The 26,924-nt window shown below is 47.5% G+C and overlaps 1 protein-coding gene across 2 annotated transcripts; it reads left to right on the forward strand.

Annotated features, from left to right (window-relative positions):
* The first annotated feature begins 2,125 nt into the window (after positions 1–2,125).
* On the forward strand, positions 2,126–5,476 carry RTL6 (retrotransposon Gag like 6). Of its 2 annotated transcripts, none has more exons than XM_055329081.1 (2): positions 2,126–2,424; positions 2,586–5,476. In XM_055329081.1, exon 2 carries the CDS (start codon positions 2,864–2,866, stop codon positions 3,581–3,583), a length of 720 nt encoding a protein of 239 aa, XP_055185056.1. In that variant the 5' UTR covers positions 2,126–2,424; positions 2,586–2,863; the 3' UTR covers positions 3,584–5,476. The 2 variants fall into 2 exon arrangements, with proteins under 2 accessions (XP_055185056.1, XP_055185055.1); XM_055329080.1 differs by having other exon boundaries at positions 2,126–2,360.
* The last annotated feature ends 21,448 nt before the right edge of the window (positions 5,477–26,924 follow it).

A 26,924-nucleotide genomic window follows, 5' to 3' on the forward strand; every position in this document is an offset into this window, starting at 1 on the left:
ACAGTGGAGTTCATCTTGTTTTTGAGCCCAGTCAGATGCTCTCAACACTTTCTTTGTACAGTTTATCATTGTTCCGTTTGGAGCAGAGAGAGCTATCTCAGAGGGTGAACCACAGATTGTCTGGGTCAGAAGCCAAATACTCTGTCCCTGCTTCTCTTATTTTTAACACTCTATTGATTTTCATTTCGCTGTTTTTATGTGATGCCACTTTATATCCTATTTGAAATAACGGGAAATACAAATAAATTTTCTTTAAATTCATGTTTCATCATTTCTGAAATGACAGTGCACCTTATATTCAATGCACCCAGAAATTTAGGATTTATAGTGTCAACCACACCTGAGATTGTCACAGATGCTTCCCTCATATGTATAGTGTTCAGGGATATGGTGATGTATAACCCTGATGCTGAGGCAGAGAGATTTATGGGGTGATTCAAAGGAGCAGACGGGGATTCCTGTGTGTGTTTGGAAGAAGTGGGAGGGCTAATGGGGTCCAAGTCAGTTTCTGCACTGACCTCAGTGGAGATGAATGCAGCTCCTGCCCCCTCTCCTTTGGAGGTTGTTTAAAGAAACACCTCTCCTGCGACGCCTGGGTGGCTCAGCGGTTGAGCACCTCCCTCCGGCTCAGGGCGTGATCCTGGAGTCCTGGGATCGAGTCCCGCATCGGGCTCCCTGCATGAGCCTGCTTCTCCCTCTGTCTGTGTCTCTGCCTCTCTCTGTGTATCTCTCATGAATAAATAAATAAAATCTTAAAAAAAAGAAAAGAAACACCTCTCTTCCCTTATGTCCTAGAAGTTTTCATCTGGTCACGAAATGTGCACCCTTTGGCATACTGGGGTGCACACAGTTGTGAGCACTGCTAGACTATCCTATCCTCTTCAAGTACTGACACCCTCAGGTGCCAATTCCCATTTTATACAAGCAAGAACTGGAAAGGTGTGAGAGAAGTGACTCTGTCCCAGGATTGCCTGAGGAATGCAGGGGCTGCCAGTGGTTCAGCCTCCTGGAAGACATGTTCTCCAAAGACTGGCATGGTGAATGTCTTTTCTCTCTGGCCATGCCCCAGCCTGGGACTGACCACCCAGAAGCCGCTTCACGAGGTCGAGCGGGGAAAAGCACCCAGATCCTCATACTCTTCATCCCAGAAACTTGACTCCGAGGCAATTACCCTGGAGCACTTGGCAGAGAAAGGGCTGGGATTTATATACAAGTAAGGTTCATAGAACTTTGCATGGAAATAAGATAGAGACCCATGAAAAGGGGCATGGTGTGTGATTTCAGTGGGACACAAGGCAATACCTGAAAATCATGCTTTTGAAATTAATGCGAAAATGCTCAAAATTCAGTGTGCTATCAGAGTCACAAAAGTTTCGTAAGGTACAAAAATTAGTATTTTGTCATAGAATATATGGAAGGAAAATGACCGGGTGGAGCCACAAAAATAATTACTATTTGTGCTCTTCAGGTGGAGGGACTCTTGAGTGATACAAAGTTGCTTCTTAAAGATTCTCTGGCGTTAGGGACGCCTGGGCGGGGGAGGGGGCGGGGCTCAGCGGTTGGGCATCTGCGGTCGGCTCAGGGCGTGACCCCAGGGTCCTGGGATCCAGTCCCACATCAGGCTCCCTGCACGGAGCCTGCTCCTCCCTCTGCCTGTGTCTCTGCCTCTCTCTGTGTGTCTCTCGTGAATAAATAAAAATCTTAGAGGGGGGAAAAAACTTCTCTGGCATCAAAATTTGCTACAATGAATATGCATTACATTGAACTTGTATTCCAGTTACAATATGAAGAGCATGTTTCATTAAAGAAAATACGATTAGAACGTATCCAAAAAGAGCTTGGCTCGCAGCCTCGGGAAGATGCGCGACAACGGGAAGGCTTCTCCCCTAAGAAAAGAGCAGCAACGCCGGGCGTCGCTGATTGGCTGCTGCGGACGGACGCCGAGGCCGCCCTGGGAGGCGGGGCTGCGCGCGCCACTTCCGGGGCGGGGCTTCGGCCGCCGCCGCGCACGCGGGAGCGGGCGGTCTCCATGGCAACCAGCGGGGCCGGCGCGAGGCCCGCCCGCCGCCTCCGCCGCCGCCGCCGCGCCCGCCCCGCCCGCCCCGCGGCCGCCCGCGACCCGCCCTTCCCTCCGCCGCGACCCCGGCCCCGGGGCCCGCTCGCGCTCCCGCCCGAGGCCGCCTCCCGCCTCCCGCCGCCGCCGCCCCGGCCTGACCTGACCGGGAAGCAGTTCCGCGGGCCGCCGCCGCCGTGACTCATCGGCCCGCCCGCCCGCGTCCCCCGATCGGGCCATCTTGGTCGCGGCCGGCGCGGCAGACGGAGCCGCGGAGGGAGCCGCGGAGGGAGCCGCGGAGAGCCAGGTACGCGCGCCGCCGGCCCGGGCCCGCGCCGCCGCAGGTGCAGCCGCCCTTTGTTCTGCGCCAGGTGGGCGCGGGGCCCGCGCGGGGAGGGGGCTCGGGGCCGGGCGCCGCCGCCCGCTCCCCCTCCCGTGGCCTCCCCTCCCCCTCCCCTCCCCTGCCCTCCCGCCTCCCCTCCCCCTCCCCGCGCAGCCCTGGCGTTTCTGAAAACCTCTTTTCCTCCTGCAGGAGCAGCCCAGCCCCCGGTGCAGCCCGCCCTGGGCCCGTGGGGTTTGCGATAAAGGAGCCGCCCCCGGCCCCCGGAATCGGCGTCCCGCGGGGCCTGCACCCCCGGCGGGCCCCGGCCGCCCCCGTCCGCCCCGCCCCGCCCCGCCCGTGTGGTTGGGTCTTCCTGGCCTCTCCCTGGTTGCAGCAGGGGTCTCCCCACTTCCAGCAGCCCAGGTGCTCCGGTTCCCCGTGACCCCTCGCGCCCTCCAGCCCCGGCCTTTGGCCGACCTCCCGCCACCATGGTGCAACCCCAGACCTCAAAAGCCGAAAGCCCGGCCCCCGCAGCGTCCACCAATGCCCAGATGGATGACGTCATCGACACCCTGACCTCCCTGCGCCTCACCAACTCGGCGCTCCGGCGGGAGGCCTCCACCCTGCGGGCGGAGAAGGCCAACCTCACCAACATGCTGGAGAGCGTGATGGCAGAGCTGACCCTGCTGCGCACCAGGGCCCGCATCCCCGGGGCGCTGCAGATCACCCCGCCCATCTCAGCCATCACCTCCAACGGGACCCGACCCATGACCACGCCCCCGACCTCTCTGCCCGAGCCCTTCTCCGGAGACCCCGGCCAGCTGGCGGGGTTCTTGATGCAGATGGACAGGTTCATGATCTTCCAGGCCTCGCGCTTCCCCGGGGAGGCCGAGCGAGTGGCGTTCCTCGTGTCCCGGCTGACTGGGGAGGCAGAGAAGTGGGCGATCCCCCACATGCAGCCCGACAGCCCCTTGCGAAACGACTATCAGGGCTTCCTGGCCGAGTTGCGAAGAACCTACAAGTCTCCCCTGCGGCATGCGCGGCGCGCCCAAATCCGGAAGACTTGTGCCTCCAATCGGGCGGTGCGCGAGCGGCAGATGCTGTGCCGCCAGCTGGCTGCCACGGGCTCGGGGCCCTGCCCGGTGCATCCAGCCTCCAACGGGACCAGTCCGGCGCCGGCTCTGCCCACCCGAGCTCGGGACCTCTAAGAATCGCCCACCGGCCGGGTCGCCTCTGCAGCCACGCAGACAGCATCCACCCTTTGCTACATAGAAGAAATATCCATACGACAGCATCTCCCCTGTCTGAAGACATTCCCTCCTGCCTCTCCAGACCTGTTCCATAAGGAGATCGTCCTTCATCACCCTTGGGCTCCCTGTCACCCACCTGGCTTCCCAGTCGTCTGTGCTAGCTTTGTACCTACAGTGCATGTGTCCCTCTCCTGCTTGCAGCCCCAGCTCTCCTGGTGACCGCCACTCTGCCACTCGGTCACGGTGACTCCACAGCCCGTTGCAGACCACTTGGGCTGAACTCTCCCAGCCTGACTAGGTTCACAGACCTTCTTCCTCCACTCTGTGCAGGCACGCGCACCCCCCCCCCCCGTGGCAGCTCCCCTCTGACGATAAGAGGGGAGCCACTTAGGCCAGGCTGGTCGCTTGTTTGGGGGACCTGGGGAGGGGAGTCTGGCTTTGCACTGTAGGTGACCACCAGCCCTGCCAGGCCTGGATATAGCAGACCGGCAGGGCCTCGACCGTGCTGCCGTGGCCAGGTGTTCACTGCTGGGAGGGTAGTATCAGCACTTCCGGCAGGAAGGCTTCGCTCTGCACATGAACACAGTCAGTATGTCCCGTTGTTGCCCCTGGGAAAGACCGCAAATGCCACTTGATGGAGAAGCCCCCAGAGGATGCACCTCCAGGAATGCTGAGCTTTAGTTGCCAGTGTTCTGATAGTGCTGGGCATCCTGGGAATCTGGAACTTGCCTGCCACAGGAGGTCATTGTGACTTTGGATCACTGCACGGTTCCATCGAGCCACCACAGGGAGCAAGTTCATGTACATCTCTGCCTGAGGCCTGCAGCGGGTTAAGGGGAAGGCACCAGTGGTTCACTCTGCTCCCCTGGGCCCCCCAGTGGGAACCACCACCAGCTGGTGTGTGCCATCCATCACCCCCTCCTCTTTGCCCCATATCACTTGGCGATAAGCCTGTCTAGCTTGAGACCTGTTCCCATCTCCATTCAGGTGATATCTGGCTTTCACCTTAGCCCCTTCAGGCACCTACACCACCTCCGGGTCTCCAGAGCCCCACGTAGCATGCCCTCCCCATGCCTGGGCTGTCCCATCACGTGTCCAGCCTTGGTCTAAGAAAACACAGACTCCTAGTTGGAGACCCAAATCCTCTGGGATGCATCATGAAGCACTTACGGAAGGCGTATTTCCCGATGGTCAATGGGCCTTGGTGGCATTTGTAAAGGAAAGAGCTGCAGTCTACCTTGGTCCCAATGTGGAGACAGGACACAACTGGCACTTGGGTCCTAATTCTGAGGGACAGGGCTGTACCTCTTATGGTGGATGGCCTTTTGGTTCGTCACAGGGGATGCTCAGAAATCACTTTCTAAATGAGACTTGGCCAAGCCCTTTGGACCGCAATGCTCTCGCCATATTTAATGTCAAACGAACTGCATTTATGTGATGGCCTGGACCACGGGGGAAGATAGGGTGTCTCACCTTGGGTCCATCTACCCTGTCTGAATGGTCCTGGCTTGATCGCAGAAGGATAACCTCTGTACCCACCTGAAGACCTGTGTCTTGGGATACCCAGAGGTTGGGTCCTAGGGTCCTTTCTTCGTAAGAGTTTTGATGATGCTGGGGAAGGTGACTGCGTTCTCGAAGCGGCCACTGCCTTGCAAGGTCAAGGATATTCAGTGGTTGCTGGGGTTCGTGGGCCACTGCCACCCACTCATTGTAAACTCTGTTAGCCCAATTGCCCTGCTGAACAACTGCCTGACTACAGGCTTCAGGCCCCCCTGGATTCCAGCCACGGCTGTTCAGGTGGGACCATGGTGCTCATTAAGCATGAATGGGGGGGGGGAGGACACACATTGGGGCCACCATTCTGGGGGGTGGGACCTTTAGTGGGGGGTGTACAGATCACTTTCTCTTTGCGCTCAGTGTCTACTGTCCACCTGCTGGATGGAGGTGCCCGCAGATGAACGGGTGCAGGCATCGTGAAAGTTTCCACGGGCCCCGGGCGAGGGCAGGAAACCCAGCATGGAAGCGGAGTGGGAACTGCCATCTCGCTGACCCCTGGGCCTACCCACGCGGCATGCAGAAATCGCATGATGCTTGCACTGCGTGTGCCCAGCATTTTAAGTTGTGCAGCTGGGTGTAGTAGGGCCTGAGCTGCGGGGGGCGGACTGGCTTCGCTGTGTATGGGGCCCCGGCCCTCTGGACGGGGGTGTCTCGCCCGACCCAGGCTGCTGCTCCAGCTCCCTTTGGCGTGATGACTTGTGTTTCGGTTGTTGGTGCTTGTTTTGGGGCTCGGGACTGCTGCTGTTGCACATCTGTGACCTGGACCACTTCCTGCAGCTTTGGAAGTGAGTAGACAGGAGGCTCAGGGGGTTGCCCCCCATCCGACTCGGAAGAAGCCCCACATGCAGGGAATCCCCTGTGGCCCTGGTGAAAGACTCCCTAGGTCCCAGTGGAAGAGGAGGAGACCCAAGCGCCATGCAGTCCAGAGCCAGACTGTGGGTGGGGGAGGGTCAAGCTGAAGAAGGAGGTGGGGGAGGGGAGCTGCTTTGTACAGACTCTGGGTTGTAATTTCTCTAAATTTAAGAGAAAAGGTATTGATTTATAAAAAGGACAGGCAGTTAGTAGTGTTAAACGGTGCATGTGAGGGCAAGTTTTATGTTTTTCATGGTGTTGACATTATTTGAGCTGTATTGTGGTTTCTCCGGTCTACCTGCTACCCCATCTGGTAAGTAGGCCTCCTGGCATAACAGGGCATCATTCGGGATGGAATTTCTAGTAAGGAGTGACTTCCTGGTCGAACGCATAGCGTGACCTTGGGATTAACGTAATGTCCTAAAACATTTCAGCGACTTCTAGAAAAAAGCAAAGACTTGTTTCATGGGTCCTAGGTAAGTATATGATGAGTAAGTAATGACAGGGGTGCAAACCACCCCCCCCCCAGAAGGTGCTGGTATGACTTTCCTGGTGCGTGGGCCCCTGCCGTCAAGCATGACCGACCACTTGCTGGGTGAACACAGTCCTGGCAGCTTGGCCCGTAGGAGAGAGAAATGTGAGGGACAGTTGGGCACGTACTTAGGCTACTTTAAGGGGGCGAGCCCTACGGGTGTATAAGAGAACACGCCTGGGGGCCACGGCCAGCAGCAGAGCTTGGGTGGGAAGAGGAGGAGGAGGAGGAGATCCTTGCAGAAACACGAAGATGCCCAGTGCCTGGGACACATTAGCTGGGGGTTTAGAGCTGCAGACGAGACAGGACTCCGCAGAAGGAAGTGCAGAGCACCTGTTGGTCAACAGTGTAGCTTGCCAGCCCAGGGGTTGGAGTGGGTGTAGGCCAGGTCTGCTATGTGGACAGAGCTGACCACCCCGTGGCGTCTCTCAGGGTCCTAACCTGGGGTGTGGTGGCGGCTGGCACAGTGCAGCCGCGGTGGAGGAGGTGGGAGGGACCCTAGCTCCTCACTGAAACGTCACTAACTCCTTCCCGTGGGCGAGTAACCGTGTACTGGGTCTTTTCATTATCAAAGCAAACCTACACCTAGAAATCTGGGAGAATAAGATAGAAAGTGAGAAGTGAAATTTGAACATTTTGGTGGCTCTCCTGCCAGGCCCCTACCTTCCTTCCCCCCCCTCCCCCCTCCATCCATCATGGTTTTTCTTCTTTTTGTTGCCACGTAGTGGTGATACTACCTTCTGTAATGATACAATATTGTGTAGGTGTTTTCACTTTTATCAGGGGACTTCCCCCGTCACATGTTATTACTAATTTCAGTTTGACATGGCTGTGTCCTCCACCACGTAGACGGACAGTAGTGCCCGTGGTTGATCACCCATGCCGTTACTAATTTCTCACCATCAGAAATGGAAGAACGTCTTCGTGCATAACGCTTTTCCCCGATGCCAAGTTATTTCCTTAGGATAGATCCTCAGAGGTGGGATTATTGAATTAATATGAACACCTCTGAGCCTCTTGTTACATATTGACAGATTGGTTTCCAGCGATGTTTGTATCCATCGACACTGCCGCCAGCCAGGATGTACATGCCCACTGTACCATCTCGCCAGCTCTGAGTATTATCCTCTGGCTAAATATTTGCTAATCTGAAACAGTAATGAAATAACGATACATATGAAACATAGCATTGTGTTTCAGTTTGCATTTCTTTGCTTTCTAGCAAAGTTGAACATCTTTCCATGTTAAGCAGTTGTATTTTCTCTTTTGTGGATCGTCCGTGTCATTTGCTCTTATCTACCGGGGTCTGATAAATTTGTATGAGCTCGTTATATATTAAAGATATTAACCTGTTGTGTGTCATATTTGCTGTCCATGTGTCCGGTTTTCTACCTTTGTGTGTGTCTTAATTGAAATTTTGACTTCTTACAGAGCCGATCCACTCTCGGGCACAGTGCCCACTAGCCTCTAACCCAACAACACGACGCAGACACATAGGTTTTGTCCCTTTTGCTCATGGCTGTATCATCGTACCTGTAACAACACGACGTGGTAGGCACTCCATACACCTGTGGCAGGTTGTTGCATGGGTGGATGTGCTGGGTGCTGGGGGTCTGCGGATGGGTATAACAGGCCCAGCCCACATGCCTGCGGACCGAGAGCAGTTCTCCAACCTTTGGGTCTCACAGTCCCTTTGCACCGTTGAAAATCACTTAGGACCCTGAAGAGGTTTTGCTTAGGTAGATCTTACTTACCAATGTTCACCATGTTAAAATGGAGAATGTCTGAAAATACTATTTTGAAAGCAAACTCATTACATGACAGCACGAGTAGCATATTTTAATGAAAACTCTCTTATTTCCCGGAACAAAACAAAAAAACGAGTCAGAAGAGTGGCATTGTTCTGCATTTTTTTTTTTTTTTGCAAATTTCTTTGAAGCCTGGCTCAATGGAAGACAGCTGGAGTCGCACACCCGCTTCTGCACTCAATCTCTTGCAAGATCACTTCTCACGTAGCCTCTGAAAAATTCCATTGCGCACCCATGAGATAGACTGAAAAAGGCCGAGACAATTCGAGCATTATTACAAAACCAATTTCCTATCACAGACCCCCCTCTGAGCCTCCTGCCCACTCAGTACCGCTGGTCTAAGAAGAGACAGGCCTCGGCAGGTCTGCAGACACCTGCATCCTTTGTGGTTTCTTTCAGTGTTTTATTTTTTGAGGTTTCAGTGTTTTATTTATTGTTTTGAGGGCATCTATTTGAGAGGGGGAGAGTGAGAGCGTGAGCAGGGAGAGGGGGAGGAGAGGGGAAGCAGACTCCCCATGGAGTGGGGAGCCAGACACGGGGCTGGATCCCAGGACCTTGAGACCATGGCCTGAGCAGAAGGCAGATGCTTAACCGACTGAGCCACCCGGGTGCCCCTCTTTCAGTGTTTGAAACTTTAGGTCTTTTATTGGTTCTAGAATTAGCCTGGCATGGAGTGCAAGGTGAGGCTCTCAATTGACTTTTTCCCAAAATATTTAAACATCCTGAGATCATCTGTTAATTCTTTCTGTCTCATTGACGTGCATTTTTTCATCACATTTGAAGGTCTTTACCTATTATAGGGCCAGGTTTTCTATCATCCTTTGATCCTCTGAGTTCCCTCTGCCACCCTTTTTGAAAAATGATTTCGGTTTTATAATTCACATTCCTATCTAGGAGGGTTCTCCTCCTTCAGGTTTTCTTAATCTTTTCCATCAGATGAACTTAAAAATTAATTCTAAGGTTTCCCAAAATCTTGGTAACAGGTACAGACCTTGGAAAGGCATCGCTGCTTTGGTGAGTTGCATGTGGGGTGGGGCGCTCCGAGCCGGGTGGCCCCTTCCTCCTACCCCCCAGGACCTTGCCCCCATGCCCACCTCCATCCCCCTGGTTTCCACCAATGGCTTCTCTAAGACAGATGGTGGTTTAGGATTGGGGCGTTAAACCTGCCCCCCAACTGGCCAACTGGCTACTTTGTTGCCAAGCCAGTGTCCTCTGCTATGTGAAAGTCTACACAGTACACGTAGCACCCTACTGGCCCCAGACGTCCTGTCCTGTCCTGGGGGTTCACGAGGACCCAGCTGCCTGTTCTGCCTCACAGTGGAGACACGGAGCTGAGGTCCTCTGCCAACCCTACTGTGTGGTCCATTTGGAGGTTTGAGACCAGGAGCCTGGGTAAGAGCAAGGCCTGCATTCTCAGTGACTACACGAGATGCCCGCTTTTGCTTTGAGCTCCCAGGTACCCAGCCTGATGGAATTCTATCCCGGGGCTCACTGAGTCTCCCTCTCAGTTGCTGGCTCTATCTGCCTGGTCCCCAGGCCAGGAACCTGGGCGCCTTCCTTGCCTTCTCCCCTTCCTCCCCACCTGCTCTCTCACCAAGGCCGTCCAAGGCTTCTCCTCCACGACCCTCAGTCCACCTGGCCCTGTGTCCCCACTGCTGCCCTCCCTAGGCCTTTCCCCTGCCTCCCCTCGTGCTCTTAGTCCCATGGGAAGAGCAGGGTCAAATTTCCTCCTCTTAGAATCCCTCCATGAACCACGGCCCCACACCCACCCCAGCCTTACAGCTGTCCTATGTCAGTGAGCTTCCGCTGGTCTCCCCAGCTAGACTGTGGCTCCTAGAGGGCAGAGCTGATGCCCGAGGCATGCCTGTCCCCAGCAACCAGCCTGGGGCAGGCTAACAGAGGAGCTGCTCGGGGAAACGTTCAGTGGTTGACCAGAAGGACAGCAGGAAGACAACAACTGGCAGTCTTGGGGCCATGACACCTAGGCCACCTGCCAAGGAAAACTGGAACTTCCAGCAGGCCCCACATCCTGTTGTCCTGTTTCCTCTTTTACAAGAGGGGATCATCCTGTGCATCCTCCTTATTAACATGTTTTGGGGATTTTTTTACACCCCCAATACATGACGAAAACATGCCAACACCACGACACTTTTTGAAATGAGTAACATCCTGTCTTGGATTTGCCACCCTTGACCCCAACCACCCCTTGTTTTCGGGATGCAGCTCATTTATAATTTTTGTCATTGTTAAATGGTGTAGTAAGCATCCTAGCAGCTAAACATCTCCTTGGGAATATGGGCCGTCTGCTCCCATCCTGAGTTTCCTTTATATTGACTGCGAGGTCACCGTGGCCACATAGGAGGGATTGGCAGTGTTTCTCTTTGATCATTTTACTGAGCATGGAGGAGCTTGTGGGCCTTCTCGGGTGATTGCTCCCAGGCCCCTGGAGCATCTCCAGAGATGGTGGCATTCTGCTCCAGAAACAGACGCAGTGGGCCACCGGCTTCCCTGCCAGGACTGACGGGCTCACTGCCCCAATGCCGGGGTGTTGGTGGCCGATCCTCTCAGTTGGGGCTCTTCGCACACAACCCCAGAGGGCCATCCCACCCCCGCCCTCTCTGCACCCCTGACTGGGGCTCCAGTGACCATGACACAGCCCAGCTTGGCCTTCTGCCCAGTCCTGCATCCTTCACTCCCCACCGCTGTCGACCGGAGACCACTTCCCCAGAAACTTCCTGCAGGCCAACCTCTGGGTCAGAGTCCGTGTCCCAGGGACGGGGGCCCATGACAGTCCAGCCCTTGATTCAGACTTTGTCTCCTCTTCCTTCAGTTTCTGGAGCTTCTCAAATGATGTTCTCTGGCTTCCCTGCTGTCCAACATCTTGCCCCTGACCTTAGCAGGAGGCACAGCTGCTGGGATTTCCTGGGTGTCCCTTTTGTGGTCGGTGCTGGGCCAGCCCCACGCCTCCATCTCACTGAACCCTCCCGCCCCCTGCCACACTGGGTGTGTTACCGTGCCGCCAGATGGGTGAGCAAACAGAGCCAGAATTAGTGACTGGTCCACCATCACACAGCAGGTAGGGCCATTTCTGGAACCTGACCCGGGCCCTGGGATCCTCTTAATCTGCTTCCTAACTGCCATCTTGTCTCTCCCCTTTACCCGTGGGCATCGCTCTGGTGTGAGGTGGGCTGTGTGCTGGGTCCCCGGTTTGTCCTGGACCCTCCCCCTTCAGTTCCAAGCACAGGAGGTGAGATCACCATGGCCAGCACATGCACACACACACACACACACACACACACAACCACACATACACCGCACATCCATCCACACCACTCACACACCATGCACACACACCTACACCACACACCACCAGATGTATGTATAGAAGCATTTGAAAGTAACAAAAATAATGACATTTCTTCAGACCAGAAATGAAGTCATCTCCTCACAACTGTGAAAGGCGGTGAGACCTGGGGGCTGTGCATGCCCACCGGCAAGCATATTAAAACTGATAGAAACTGCCCTCTCTCTCAGGACATATCTCAGCATTTTCAATGATAGGAAAGGCTCGTGCGATTTGCCTACAAATCTCCAATGGCCATCTTGGGCTCAGGATATCTGCTGAGGCCTCTGCCTGTCAAGAAAAGCTATTTAATTTCTAGGTGTACACTGTAGCAGGATATTGAACTGGGCTTTTGCTGTTGTAGTCGAGACCCAAATATGAGAATAAAAGGCAATGAATAAACCATATATTCTGAACTGGGACAGCTGCTGACAAGGCATCAGCACCCACACCCGAAGGGATTTCTTAGACAAGCCATTTTACTAGGACCAAAGGCTTGCACAGACCAGCTGGGTGTTTACTGAACCTGTTTTCTCTTCTCCCTGGACAAAAAGCTTCCTCTCCCACTGGGTGAGAGGGGTCCTCTCTGCTCTTTCCCCTTCTGCAATTTGATCAATGCTCATGGTCAAGATGACCTTGGAAACCCCAGGGTGCAGATGGCAGATTCATATAATGGAAGGGGTCTGGGCCCTGGGTCACTATTTTGGGGATGAGCCACCTGGTGCTCTCAGGGTGCAGCACAGAAGAAATAGGGCATCAGAGCAGTGAATGTGACTGCCCCCGGGGGTGTCAGCCAGCAGAGGTGGGCAGAGGGGGGCAGTAGGCAGCGGCCACCCGGGTGGGGTGAGCATCTGCTCCCCTGTGCCCTCTTCCCCTGAGCTGCCCTGACACATGAGTGAATGTGGCCTGGAGAGGTGGAGTGAGGTCCAGTTGAGAGAAGGCCAGGACAGCCCCTCCAAGCCACCAGGCTCCCAGAAAGCTCTAACCAGCCCTGGGGAGAAGGAAGGGGACAAGCCTCATTGTGTTTGAGCTGAACATTCTTTTTTTTTTTTTTTTTTTATGATAGTCACAGAGAGAGAGAGAGGCAGAGACATAGGCAGAGGGAGAAGCAGGCTCCATGCACCAGGAGCCCGACGTGGGATTCGATCCCGGGTCTCCAGGATCACGCCCTGGGCCAAAGGCAGGCGCTAAACCGCTGCGCCGCCCAGGGATCCCTGAGCTGAACATTCTTTAGAAATAAACAGAGCTTAGTCTTAAACACCAAGAGACTGATCCACAGACAAAAATGACAAGAAAACCTTGGAATCTGGCCAAGATGTCATTAAACGACCTCCTACCTAGTGGGAAGGGGTTGGGCAATCCAAACCTACTTGGATTGGGGTTTGGAAGAAATAAAATTTTTTCTCTCTATATTCCTGACAAGATGAGATTCCTCAATAAACCAGTTACACATAATCTACTTAAATGATGAAAAAAAAAAACCTCACAAAGCTATAAAATAACAAACCAGGGAAAGCAGGGAAAACATTGGTGTTCTCAATCTTACAGAAGTTTCGAGGGCATGAAAAACAGTATGTCAGGGGGAAGCTACCCCCAGCACGCCAACTCCCTGGAGCGGTTTAGAAGAACCTTCAGAATCTGAACGAGAAAAACAACCACAGTAACACACATCGACTGTGCACCTGCTGTAGGCCAGAGCCTGTTCTAGAACTGAAGAGTTAGTGGAAAGACAGAGACATTATCCTCATGAAAGACCCATTCTCGTGAGGGAAGAACAATAAAGCCACCTGTATACCATATAGGGAAAGAGGGTGGATGTGGTCTCCAAGGGCTTGATATCAGAGCAGAGGCCCAAGGAGATGAAGGGGGCTTGGACTCAAGCTTGGCTGAAGCCCTAAAGAGGAAAAGTTATTAAAATTCTGTGTTTAGTTTCAAAATCAATAGCATCTTAGACTTGAGGAAACAGCTATTTTTTTTTCCAGTTTGGGATTACACTGAATATACAATTTTGTTTTAAGATTTTACTTATTTATTCATGAGAGACACAGAGAATGAGGCAGAGACACAGGCAGAGGGAGAAGCAGGCTCCATGCCGGGAGCCTGATGTGGGACTCGATCCCAGGACCCCGGGGTCACGCCCTGAGCCGAAGGCAGACACTCAACCGCTGAGCCACCCAGGCGCCCCTGAATATATAATTTTATATCCTTCATAAAACTGACCTAACACAATGCACGTTTACCATTTTGTTAAAAATGTGATTTGAAAATAAGCTAATGATTTCATAATATTTCATTATATGGAGGTATGTAACACTCATAGCTGCTCTTTCCTAGCCTGTGGTATATATATATTCCATTCCATATATACACATGCCATTATATTAGATGTATAATATTCATTTTTTAAATATCAAGATATAACTTACATGCAGTGAAGCAAACAGAACCTGGACTCATTCTTTGATGTGTTCTGACAAATGTAACCACCACCAAAATCAGGACGCGGAACATTGCTGTGACTCCAGAGAATTCTCCTCCTTCCAGGCAATCTCTCCTCGTCCCTACAACCGCGACTTCAATTCCTAGGCCCACAGATTAGCTTTGGCCGTCCTGCCACTTAATGCACATGGAATCCTACGGTGTGCACTCCTGTATTCAGGCTTCCTCTGCTCATCATGACGTATTTGAGATTCATTGATGTTGGCACATGCATCAGCAATTCAGTCTTGCTTACTGCCGATCAGTGCTTCTATGGGTAGACCATGTCTATGGACATCGAGGCCATTTCCAGGGCGAGCAAACATGAATCAAGTTGCTACGAGCAGTTCCACGGAAGTCTTTTTTGCACACCTATGTGGGCATTTCTCTTGGGTGAACACCAAGGAGCCAAATTGCTGGGTCATAGGTAAGGTGTACCACTTATAAGAAACTGCAAACCCGTCTTCCAGAGTGGCTGCACCATTTAATGCTGGTGTTAGCTGTGTATGAGAGTTCATGTTGATGCACCTTCCTGTCTTCATTTGGTACTGCCATTCTAATTTCAGCCATTCCGGTGGGCTTGTAATAGCATCTCATAATGGCTTCAAGTTCACATTTCCTTGATTTTTAATGATGTTGTCTTATTATTATTATTATTATTATTATTATTATTATTATTATTTTGGTCAGCCATCAGTATACCTTCTTTCCCCCCAATATTATTAAAAATTTCCAACGTACATAAAAGTTGGAAAGAAAACTGTATAGTAAACATCCGGATACATGCCAGTTAGATTCTATAATTAACATTTTGCTGCATTTCCTTGATCAGATATCCATCCATCCTTCTACCCATCTTTAATAGGTCTCACTTTTAATGTGTAGCAAAGTAGGTTAAAGATATGAGGACACTTCGCTTCAAAGGACTTTAGCATGCAGATCACCGACTAGATATCAATGTTGGTGTTCTTTCAATGTTTAGGTTCTTGTTTTTATGGGGGGGGAAGGGGATTAATTCACAATGAAACTATCAGCCTTAAGTACAGTATTTGGTGAGTTTTGAAAAATGCATGCACAGCTGCCAGCCAAGCGCCTATCAAGATACAGAACATCACTGCCCAGAAATTTCCCTGGTGCTTCCTCCTCCCTAGTTCTAAAAGCTTTCGACAATCCGAGGGCACAGAGATACTCTGTAATTTCATCTAAAAAAAAATACAGTTTTGACTTCTACACATAGATCTCTGATTTATCTCAAGTAAATATTTTGTGGATGATAAAAGGTGGAAACGTGTTTTTTCCCATATGGGTATTCAATTGTTTCAGAGCCACATGTTGGAAGACTTTCTGTTTCTCCTTTGGAATGCTTTAGTGACTTTATCTAAATCCAGTGAGCAAATATAGTTGGTCTACTTCTGAACTCTTTATTCTACTCCATAAATCTGTCTGTCTGTTCCTATGCCAGCACCATGCTATCTCGATTTCTGTGACTTTGTAGTAAGCTTTGAACCCAGGAACTATGAATTCTGTTCTCGCTTTTCCAGATTTGGACACTCTAGGTCTATGCTGTGCAGTGTGGCAGGTCACCAGATATGCATGGCTATTTAAATTATTGAAATTAAGTAAAGTGAAAGATTTAGTTCCTCAGATACAATAGTCACATTTACAATGCTCAGTAGAACATTTCTATCATCATAGATCTATGCTAGGTCCTTTTCAATTCCATATAAATTTTAGAATCATTTCTTCCATTTCTATTAACGAATCCTGCTGGGACAATGATTGGCAAGGAATTGAATTGCAGAGGAAAGCACTCAAGTACTGACATTTTACTAATAGTAAGTCTGATACAGGAATGTGTTTCTCTCCCACTTAATTTAAGACTTTTTTTCATTTTTCCCAGCAGTTTTGTGGTTTTTAGTTAGTGGCCTTTACACATGCATTCCTATGGATTTTATGATTCTTGACCCCATTGCAAATGGAATCTCTTGCAAAATTCCATTTTGCAATTGTTTGTTGCTAACGCATAAGTTCAAAACTGAGTTTCATATTTGCTTGTATTCTGTGGCTCTGTTAAGTTGATGTAGTAATTCTGGTAGGTATTTCCCAAAATCCTTAGGATTTTCTACATACACGATCATGTCATCTGTGAACAAAGAGAATTTCAGTCTGTTGTTTCATTTTGTCATTTTGTTCTGTATGCTTTTTATTTCTCTTTCTGGCTGTTCTGCACCACAGGGATTTCTAGTACAATGTCATATGCGAGTCATGAGAGTGCATAGACTTGCCTGATGGCTGATCTTTGGGGGCACGTGGTTGATATTTTACCACTAGGTGTGATGATGTTGAGTAGAAGGTTTTTCATACACGCTGTTTGTCAGACTCATGAAATTTCCATTTCTCCCTTTGTGAGAGGGACTTTTTTTAAATTTGCGAGAGGTTGTTTTTTTTTTTTTAAATAATGAATGGATGTTGAAGGAATGTTAAATGCTTTTTTCTATGATTTAGACAATCATGGTTTTTTCCTCCTTTCTTCTGTTAGCATGGTGAATTAAACTGAGTGAATTTCCAATGATAAACCGACCCTACATTTTGGGTTAAATACAACGTGATGATTGAGAATTATCCTTTTTGTAAAGTATTGCAACTGACTAGCTTCTATTTTTTTTAAGATTTTATTTATTTACTCATGAGAGACACAGAGAGAGAGGCAGAGACACAGGCAAAGGGAGAGGCAGACTCCCCCACAGGGAGCCCTATGTGGGACTCGATTCCAGGACCCTGAGATCACACCCTGAGCCACAGGCAGACACTCAACCGCTGAGCCACCCAGGCATCCCTAAAGTATCTTTTGTGTTTGTTATCAGTAGGGGTATTGGTCTGTGACTGTCTTTTCTGCAATGTCTCTCATTGGGGTTATGCTCACCTCATAAAACAGGCTGGGAGCTCTTCCCCTCTCTGTTTGTTGAAGGCATTTGTGCAAGATTGGATTCCTTCTTCCTTAACTGTTTGATAGAAAGTTGAGGTGAATGAAACCATCTGGGCCTGGAGTTGTCTTCACAGTCAAATGGTGTTTGATAGCGGGCTTCATTGCCTTAGTGGGTCAATTGGACTACTTGGTATTGATTTCCTCTTCAGTGAGCTTTGGCTGTGCACGTCTTTCAAGGAATTTATCCGCTTGATGGAAGTTAGCAAATTTGTTTGCATCGAGTTCTTCCTAATATCCCTTTATTATCTTTTTGAAGTCTGTAAAATATTGGTGTGCGATATTCCTGGTTTGTATCTTCTTCTCATTCTTTTTGATCATCCTAATTAGAGGTCTGTCAGTTGTATTATTGTATTAATGTAGTCCCATTTTTTATTTCATTGATTCACTCCATGTTTCTGTTCTCCATGTCATTGATTGATTTCTGCATTTGCCTTGAGTCTTTCCTTCCTTCTGCTTACTTTGGGTTAAATTTGATCTTCTTCCAGTTTCATCAGATGGAAGGTATCTTTTGCTGTCTTCCCCGGAAGCAGTGGGTCTTCCATGGCTAGGCTGAGGAAGGGAGCTGTTCTGCACGGTCCAGTGGGAGAGAAAGTCTCTGGATGTCCTGCCCCTGCCCCACTGTCACTCATTAGCAGTGGGGCGGGGGGGGGGGGGGAGGCTTTTGCTGAGTCTGGGACTTCCAGTTATGCTAAACAGTCAGGTTACCCTGTGTGTGGCCTTTAAGGATTTATTCAAATGTTAGCTGTTTCCTCCTTACTAGTCTTTATGGCTGTCTGTTTTCTCTATGCTTTGCTAAAGGATCAATCGTCTTATCTCTCTGCAGAAGGGCTGGCTCTCAAATTCACTTCCTCTCATTTTCTTGTGGTCTTACTCTCTCACGGCTCAAGGAAAACTGATTTGTAGATTATGCTTCTTTTTCTCATTGCTAGATGGGGAATGGTATTCTCTTGTAGCTGTCTACATCCTAAAACATGAACTGATTTTTAAAAAAAACAACCAGGAAGAGAAAGAAAAATACCTTTTTATGTCCATGATTCATATTACTTTTGATTTTATTTTCATTTTTTTAAAGTAGGCTCCAAGCCCAGCATGGAGCCCAACATGGGGCTTGATCTCACAACCAAGATCAAGAATCCAGTGCATAACTGTCTGATCCACCCAGGTACCCAGCTTTTTATTTTGAAAATAGTTGATAAAGCAAGTTATCACTTGCCACTGTCCCTTTTCAAAAATGTGTGGGCTAATTATACCCACTTATCATTTCTCATGAATTTCATTTTCATAAATCATTTACTGATTCGTTCTCTTTTGTAAGAGTAATACATGTTCAATGTAGAAAATAGAGTATAAAGGAAACAATAAAAGAACCTAGAATTTTCCACCAACTTAGAGAAAGAGTTTTAACATTTTAATCTATGTTCCTCTCATTTTAGCTTTACACATAATTACTTAAGCAGACAGTAACATGAACTTACAGGAATGTAAGCAATGCAGAAAAATACAAGCAATACAAGAAAAATACAAAATACGCGTCAGGGTCCTTGCTGCATGCACTGCTGGCATTTTGTGCAACGCTTTCAGAGCTTCTGCTGTACAAACACTTAAAGGATGTGTGGCTCACATGGACCCCGCATGCAAATCCTAGCCCTGCTCCACAAACAGGTTCTAGATTTTCCTTCACTTGGGCTTTCTGCCTTTCTTGTTGTGCTTACTTGGTTTAATTGCATTCCATTTACCTTCTATTTTCTGATTATTGCAGGGTTTTTCTCTCTCTCTACTGGCTGCGGTTCCCAATTAGCCACAATTCCAGTAGTTTCCTGTTGGTGCTCCTGGGGCTTCCAGTTAGAGCAACATTTCCTGGGCAGCTAAGGAACATCTGTCTCCTTGGTGAGGGCACCCACCTACTGATTATTTTCTTGTTAAATTTAATTGGCTGCAATTTCTGGTAAGAGGTAACGGGGACGATAAATGACATTTTTATCCTAGATCAGCTACTTCTGCTTTCATCACGTTGGAAACTTTAAGAGAAAATTGTCCATTTCAGAGAGATTTTCAAATCTACCAGCATAAAATTGTGGATGGTGTTCTCTTAGGCTTTACAAACCTCTCTCCATTTCTGTTATGTCCCTTTCTTCTCAAACTAATCTATTTTCCTTTTAATTTTTTTAAACTGATTAATAGTCGGAAGTTGACTATTGTACTCACTTATCTTTAAAGAGTCAGTTACTGATTTCACACATCCTATTGTTTTTCTTTTTCTTGGTCATTTATTTCTGCTTATATTTTTCTCATTTCCTTCCTCCAACACAGCACTTCCTAATAGGTGAGAAAGAATCCACTGTCTTGCTTGACATTAAGAACAGTGCAGGCTGCAGAGAGGCATGGGAAGGAGAAACCCTGTTCCCACGTACTTTGGTCCAGGAAATTGAGGATAAAATAAAGTTCACTCCCTTCTTCCCCACAATTCTCAGAACCTCAGAAGCTCCAATACTCATCCAGAATGTCCAAGAACATTTAGTGTAAGCTCTCCCACACTGATTTATTAGAACAAAGCATCTTTTCTCTCCTTCCGGTCTTTTGTTAGGCTGGAGGTGTCCCAGCATCCGCCCTGGAAGCTGCTCCATCGTGCCTGTCATTCAAAATGCCTAGAATCGCCGCCTTCCCCTCCCCAACCCCAGCCCACCCGCCCCAGATCAGCCTGGATCCCCATCTGCCATCTGTGCGCACCAGCAGGTGTCTGAGAACCGCCCCTTCTCCCGGGTGGCAGGATGCCAGTGACGTCACGCCCACACTCCCCCGCTGGGTTACAGAGCATCTCACTTTCCACTTCTCTTTTGTTCTCTTTGCAGCAGGAATGGCGTGTTCCCAAGGATTGGTAATACCTGGGCCCGGCCCTTTCACACCTGTAAATTGGAGGATAATTGCAGCACCTAGCTCAGAGGTTACCTGGAGGATTAAAGGAAGAGACTCATAAAGTGGTTGGTGCAGAGTTGGGTGCCCAGCCCAGGGCTGGCCAGTGGTGGAGCCCAGACTCAAACCCCCACAGCCTGGCTCCAAAGTCTTGCCTTCATCATTTTTTTTTTAAAGATTCATAGTATTTTATCTTTTATCATTCCTGAAATGAAATCCCATGCAAGTTGAATACATGTGGCTGGAGACTATTGAAGACATTCTTTTGCTTTTTTTTTTTCTGCTTTCTCTCAGGTGAGATCCAAGCAGTCAGCCTTCTGTTCTGGCTTTAGGGTGGAAGAGGACTTTATACCTGGCAGGAAGCAGGAATTTGCCAGCAACACTTTCTGGCTTTTGTTCCTAAACCCTAGTCCAGATGACTAGATTGTTCTCTGGGTAATAGGAGTGTGATTTGGCAGGACAAGGAGGGAGAAGACGACCTGTACCCTGAATAGACATGTCCCTGAGAGCAGAGGGGGCCTGTGCTCTGTCACCCAGCAGAGTTCCAGCAGATGCTCACCTCTGACAAGACAGGGCTTCCCAAACCTGCAAATAATGGTAGACAACGTCATGGATACCCTCCTTCCCATCAAAGATAGGGAAACAGCTGGAGGGAAGGTTTTAAACATCTTCCTAGAAGCATCAAGGAGTAACAAGATGGTGAGTAAAATCTGAGAGAAGAAGGAAATCAGGAAGCATAGCCCACACTTAGGGCTGCTGTCCTGCTGAGAGCATCAGTGGTGTGGAAAAAGACAGCAAGAGACCCAGCTGCACTGTGTCAGCCTCACAGGGTTAGGTGGATGAGAATCAGGGTCTGTGGCTGGCTAAGGCCCAGAGTCCTGACAAATGTTCCTCAGCCTGCATTTGGGGTTGGGGTATGTTTTAGTGTAAAGAGTAAATTTACATGCCCTGTAGCTTTCTTCAAGTCATCAGTATGATGTCAAAAATCTCAGTCTCTGACTTTGGAGTAAAGTAAATCTAGAATGCTGGTGTCCCCAAACACCTGCAGAAGTAAAGGAAATTCTCTCTGGAAGAAGATGAAGATGTCTGGGTCTCAAATTATGGTGGGAGTAATGGGTAGTCGCTGCTCATGGGTAGTAGGTGTCTCTGGGGGACAATACAATGTTCTAAAATTGATTATTCTGATGGTTGCACAACTCTGTCAATAAACTTAAAAACATTGATGTGTACATTTTAAACAGAAGAACTTTGTGGTATGCAAATTATATCTGTATAAATTTGTTAAGTCTCAAATTTGTTTAAAAATTGAAATTGAAATGACTACAGACTCTATACATTCATATAGAATTTAATGCATGTATGGAAATAACATGCAAACACAGAGCCTGTAAATAAAGTTGAAAAGGTCTCAGGCCCTTGCATTTTCTGAGAAAGTGGAAAAGCAGTGAATAAAACTTTGTTCTAACAAGTAAAGGAGAGATATTGACACTTCTATGAAAACCACAAAAGAAACCATTCAAGCTAACAGAAGGCAAAAGAGAATTTTAAAAACCTCAATCAACTCCAAAATATAAGCACTGTTTTATTTAGAGAAATAAAAACACATAGTAAGACAATAGATTTAAACCAGATATATCAGAAATTAAACTAACCTTAAACGGTTCAGATTTTCCAGTTGAAAGGCAAAGGTTGTCAGAATGATTTTTCAAAACCCTAATATTCTGTTTACAAGAGATCTATCTGAAACATAACGATGCAAAGAAGTAGAAAGGAAAAGGAAAAAAAAAAACGTTTATCAAGGGAACATTAACCAAAAGAAAGTCAGTAGAACTCGATTAGTAATAGACAAAATGGCAAGAATGGAAAAATCATTAGAAGATAGAAGTACTTTATAATGATAAAGGTTATATTCACCAAGATAGCATGACAATTCAAGGTTTGCATGCACCTAGTAACATAGCCTCACTATATCTAAGGCAAAAGAGAACTACATGGAGTAGCAGAAAAACTCACAGTCATGTGTGAGATCTCAGCAACCGATACAATAAGCAGAAAGGACTCGGTACGGAATCAGAAGACTCAAACTGCACAATAGACTTGATCTAATTGACACAGAAGGAGGACCATGTCCAGTTGCAGAATACATGTTATTTTCAGACACAGATGAGACATCTTTAAAGACTTGACCGTATTTTTGGCCATAAAACAAATCTTAATAAAATTCCACAGGATTGAAGTCACGCATGATCTACAGACACAAGGTAATGAAGTTATAGATCAGTAACACAAAGATAGTTATGAGTTAAGAAATGCCATCTAAGTAACCCACTGGTCAAGGAAAAAAATTGTCATGCAAATAGTATAATAATTGAGCTGAACAGAAAGAAAAGCAAGTGCATCGGAACATGAGCGAGGCAGGTGCACAGGGCTCAGGGAGTGAGTTATAGTCATCTGTATATGCTTTAGAGAATAACCAGCCTGAAAATTAATGAGCTAAGCATTCATCTCAAGGACCTAACAAAAAAAAAAAGCAATAATAAAACCAAAACAAATAGGAGGGAATAATAAAAACCAGCTCTGAAATGAATGAAATAGGAAAGCACAAGAAAATTAACAAAGACAGATATTAATTCTTTGAAAATATTTGAAGCAAGAGGGTTACCTTGTCTGGGCTTGCTTCACTGGAGACTGGCCTCCAGCAGAAAGGTAGGCCTGGCGTACAGCTCTATTACACCTAGGCAGAGCCAAGTGCCTAAGACAGATGTTCCCGGTGACGATCCCAATGCCAGCACCCCAAGGAGGGGCTAGAGCATCTCCAACATGAACACTAAGCTGGCAGAGCTGGAGCTGGAGCTGGAGCCCTCGGTCTGCCCGGCACACTGCTGTTGATCCTGCCCTGTGACTGGCCCAAGGGAGGTGCTTTTCTACTGCAGCATCAACGCTCCATGGCCCGGGGGTGGTTGAGGTTCCCTATCCCAGAATCTGACACCCACCCAGGTTGGATGGTTGCACACTTGCACAGAATGAGCATGAGCAGCAGGCGGCCCACCCATTGGTGATGGCTCCCATCTCTGAATTTCCCTTTTTACACGCGGCTCCAGCCAGCCTGGTCTGGCCATTCACCCTTGTTCACGTAACAGGACTGTTGGAGAGAACTCTGAAGAGATGGGCCCAGAAAAAAGAGAAAGCACAAATACCAAATCAGGAATGGGAAAGCAGACATTGCAGATCTTGCAGATGGGAAGAGGGAGCGGTAGGCAGGATAACCCACATGAACACCGGATCCCACTCTCTGGAACCCGTTACTTTATATGGCAAAGGGACTTAGCAGGTGGAATTGAGGATCCTGAGACAGGGAGAGTCTCCTGCATTAGGAGGTGGGCATGAACCATGATTACAAGCATCCTTATAAGAAGGAGATTAGACAGTGAGGGCAGGGCAGCTGATGGCAGAGGCAGAGTCCCGATGATGCTCTTTGAAGACGAGAGAAGCGGCCAGAAACTGAAGAATACAGGTGGCCACCAAGAGCTGGAAAAGGCTAAGAAACAGATCTTCCTTGAAGCCTCAAGAGGGAGTATGGTCCTCCTGCTGACACCTTGATTATAGCCCCGTGTGACCCACTTTGGTCTTCTGGCCTCCAGGCTGTAAGAGAATAAATTTGTGTTTATGTTAAGCCACCAAGTTTGTCGTGACTTGTCACAGCAGCCTTAGGAAACCAAATAGGGGCTGCTGTGGGAAAAAAAAATTGTGTAATTTAACATGAAATGAATAACTTTCTAAAAAAATACAATGTTCCAAAATTGGCACAAAAAGAAAGGGAAAAATCTCAGCGATCTTATAACCATTGAATCTGTAACTAAAAACCTTCCCACAAAGAAAACTCCAGGTCCAGATGGCTTCAACAGAGAATTCTATGTTACATGTAAGGAACAAGAATGCTTCCCTTATACCAGCCCCTGCAGAAAGAGGAAAGCAGATCACCCAGCTCACTTCACGAGACCAGTTTACCTTGATACAAAAAAGAAAAGAGAACAATGGAAGGAAAAATTACAGGCAACGCTAACTCATGAATGTGATGCAAAAATTCTGAACAAAATATTAAAAATAGTAAATAAAACACAATCAAACCACAAGGTAGATTTAACAGTAGGAACTCCAATGTCATTTGCCATATTCACAGATTAAAGGAGAGAAATTGTGCTATTATTTTAATAGATGGACAAAGAGCATCTGATGGAGTTCAATATCTGTTTATGAAACAAAGGCACTTTTAGACAACTAGAAATATAAAGAATTGCCTTAACCTGGTAAAAGACCCCTACCCAAAGATCTGTCAGAGACATGTATTTATTGGTGAAATGTTGGAAGCTTTCCTTCTAAGATTGGCAGCAAAGTGCCCTCTTAGTGCAGCTGGCAGCATGTCAGTTTCATAATCTGGAGGCCCTGAGTTTGAGGTTCAGAAGGGCAGACTGAGTTATTTGGGGGCACCTGGGTGGCTCAGTCAGTACAGTGTCTGCCTTTGGCTCAGGTCATAATCTCAGGCTCCTAGGATCGAGCCCTGCATTGGGCTCCCTGCTCAGCAAGGCATCTATTTCTCCCTCTCCCTCTGCTGCTCCCCCTGCTTGTGCTCTCTCTCTGTCAAATAAGTAAATAAAATCTTAAAAAAAAAAAAAAAAAAAAGATTGGCAGTGAAGCAAAAAAGCCTGCTTGTCCCATTTCTGTCTAATCCTGGCAGGGATTGGGTTGGGGGTAAGGGCAGCCAGTGTAATAAGGTGGCAAAAAGAATACTCATGGAAATTGGAAATGAAGAAACAAGTTTGTCATCATTCACTGAGAATGTGATTATGTGGGTGGTGATGTAGAGAAATGGTATAGGTAAATCATAGAATTAATAGGACCGTTCAAGAAGTCAGTTGGTTTCTATATACCAGAAACAAACAGAAAGTGAACATGTTTAAAGATGCCACTTGGGCAGCCCAGGTGGCTCAGCGGTTTAGCGCCACCTTCAGCCCAGGGCCTGATCCTGGAGACCCGGGATCGAGTCCCACGTCGGGCTCCCTGCATGCAGTCTGCTTCTCCCTCTGCCTGTGTCTCTGCCTCTCTCTTTCTCTCTATGTGTCTCTCATGAATAAATAAATAAAATCTTAAAAAAAAATAAAGATGCCACTTAACTACTGGAAACAACCGTATGCTAATAAATGAGACAACAGGAGAAATGGACAAACGTATAGAAAGATACACACTATCTAAACTAAGAAGAAAGAAAATCTGAATAAACAGGTAAAGATAGTGTATTAATAACTGGAAAACTTCCATGAAGTCCAGTTGGGTTTACTGGTGAACTCTATTGAACATTTAAAGAATTAATGACAATTCTTTATAAACTCATCAAAAAATCAAAGAAGAGGGAACACTTTACAGCTCGTTCTGAGGCCACTATCACTCAGATACCAAAAAAGACAAGGCTATCATAAGACTAGTAACTCTTATAGAGTATGCAAGCAAAACTCCTCAGTAAAATATTAGCAAATAAAATCAAATAACATATAAAGATTTATTTATTTATTTATTTATTTATTATTCATGATAGACACACAGAGAGACAGAGGGAGAGACACAGGAGGAGGGAGAAGCAGGCTCCATTCTGGGAGCCCGATGTGGGACTCGATCCCGGGACTCCAGGATCATGCCCTGGGCCAAAGACAGGCACCAAACCACCGAGCCACCCAGGGATCCCCTCAAATAACATATAAAAAGTATTACCCACCATTACCAAGTGGGATTTATCCCAATAATGCAAGGTTGGCTTAACATCTAAAAATTAATTAATAGAATACAACATGCCAATAAAATTATAAGCACAATATCTCAATAGATGCAGAAAAAGCTTTTGGTAAAATGTGATACCTTTTCACAATAAAAATACTCAGCAAACTAATAATTTCAGGGAACTTCCTCAACCTGATAAAGAGCATCTATGAGAAACCCACAGTTCACATCGTATGTGATGGTGAAAGGACGATATCCCCTGAAGTTCAGGAATAAGACAAGGATGTCCACCCTCATGACTTCTATCAAATATTGTAGTGGGGGGACTGGCCCACAAATAGGCAAGAAACAGAGTCCTCCAGCTTGAAAAGGAAGAAGTGAGATGATTTTTATTCACAGATGACATGATCTTGTGTATAGAAAATCTTGAGCAATCTACTACCCACTATACTGAGTTACTAGTTAAATTAATTATTAGAACTAAGAAACGGGTTCATTAAGATTTCAGGATATAAAAATCCATCAATATACAATAATCAGTTGTATTTCTATAGAGTGGCAATGAATAATCTGAAAATAAAGTGAAGAAAAAATTCATTTATAATACCATTAAAAGAATAAAATACTTGGGAATGTATTTGAGAAGTGCAAAGCATATGCTCTGAAAACTGTAAAGCATTGTTGAAGGAAATGAAACAGTATCTAAACAAATGGAAACACATCCCATGTTTAGAGATCAGAATAATTAATATTATTAAGATGGCAATACTCCCCAAACTTATCTATAATTAGGTGTAATCTCTATCAGAATCCCAGCTGGTTTCTTTGGTGTCCGATCCAAAATTTGTATGAATATTCAAAGGAACTCAAATATCTAAACCAATTTTGGAAATGAAGAAAAAAATTGGAGGGCTCACGCTTCCTGATTTCAAAATTTATCACAATACTATAGTGATCCAAGACAGTGTGGTATTGGCATAAGTATAGGCATATAGATTAATGGAATAGTGCTGGGAGTCCAGAAATGAACCTTCACAATGGTGGCCAACTGATTTTTGGCAAGG

The sequence above is a fragment of the Nyctereutes procyonoides genome, unplaced genomic scaffold (assembly GCF_905146905.1).
Source record: "Nyctereutes procyonoides isolate TBG_1078 unplaced genomic scaffold, NYPRO_anot_genome, whole genome shotgun sequence".
In the NCBI taxonomy this organism is placed as follows: Eukaryota; Metazoa; Chordata; class Mammalia; order Carnivora; family Canidae; genus Nyctereutes; species Nyctereutes procyonoides.

Excerpts from the sequence above, each read along its gene's own strand:
- RTL6 (XM_055329081.1), top strand. The coding sequence starts at position 2,864 with ATGGTGCAACCCCAGACCTCAAAAGCCGAAAGCCCGGCCCCCGCAGCG.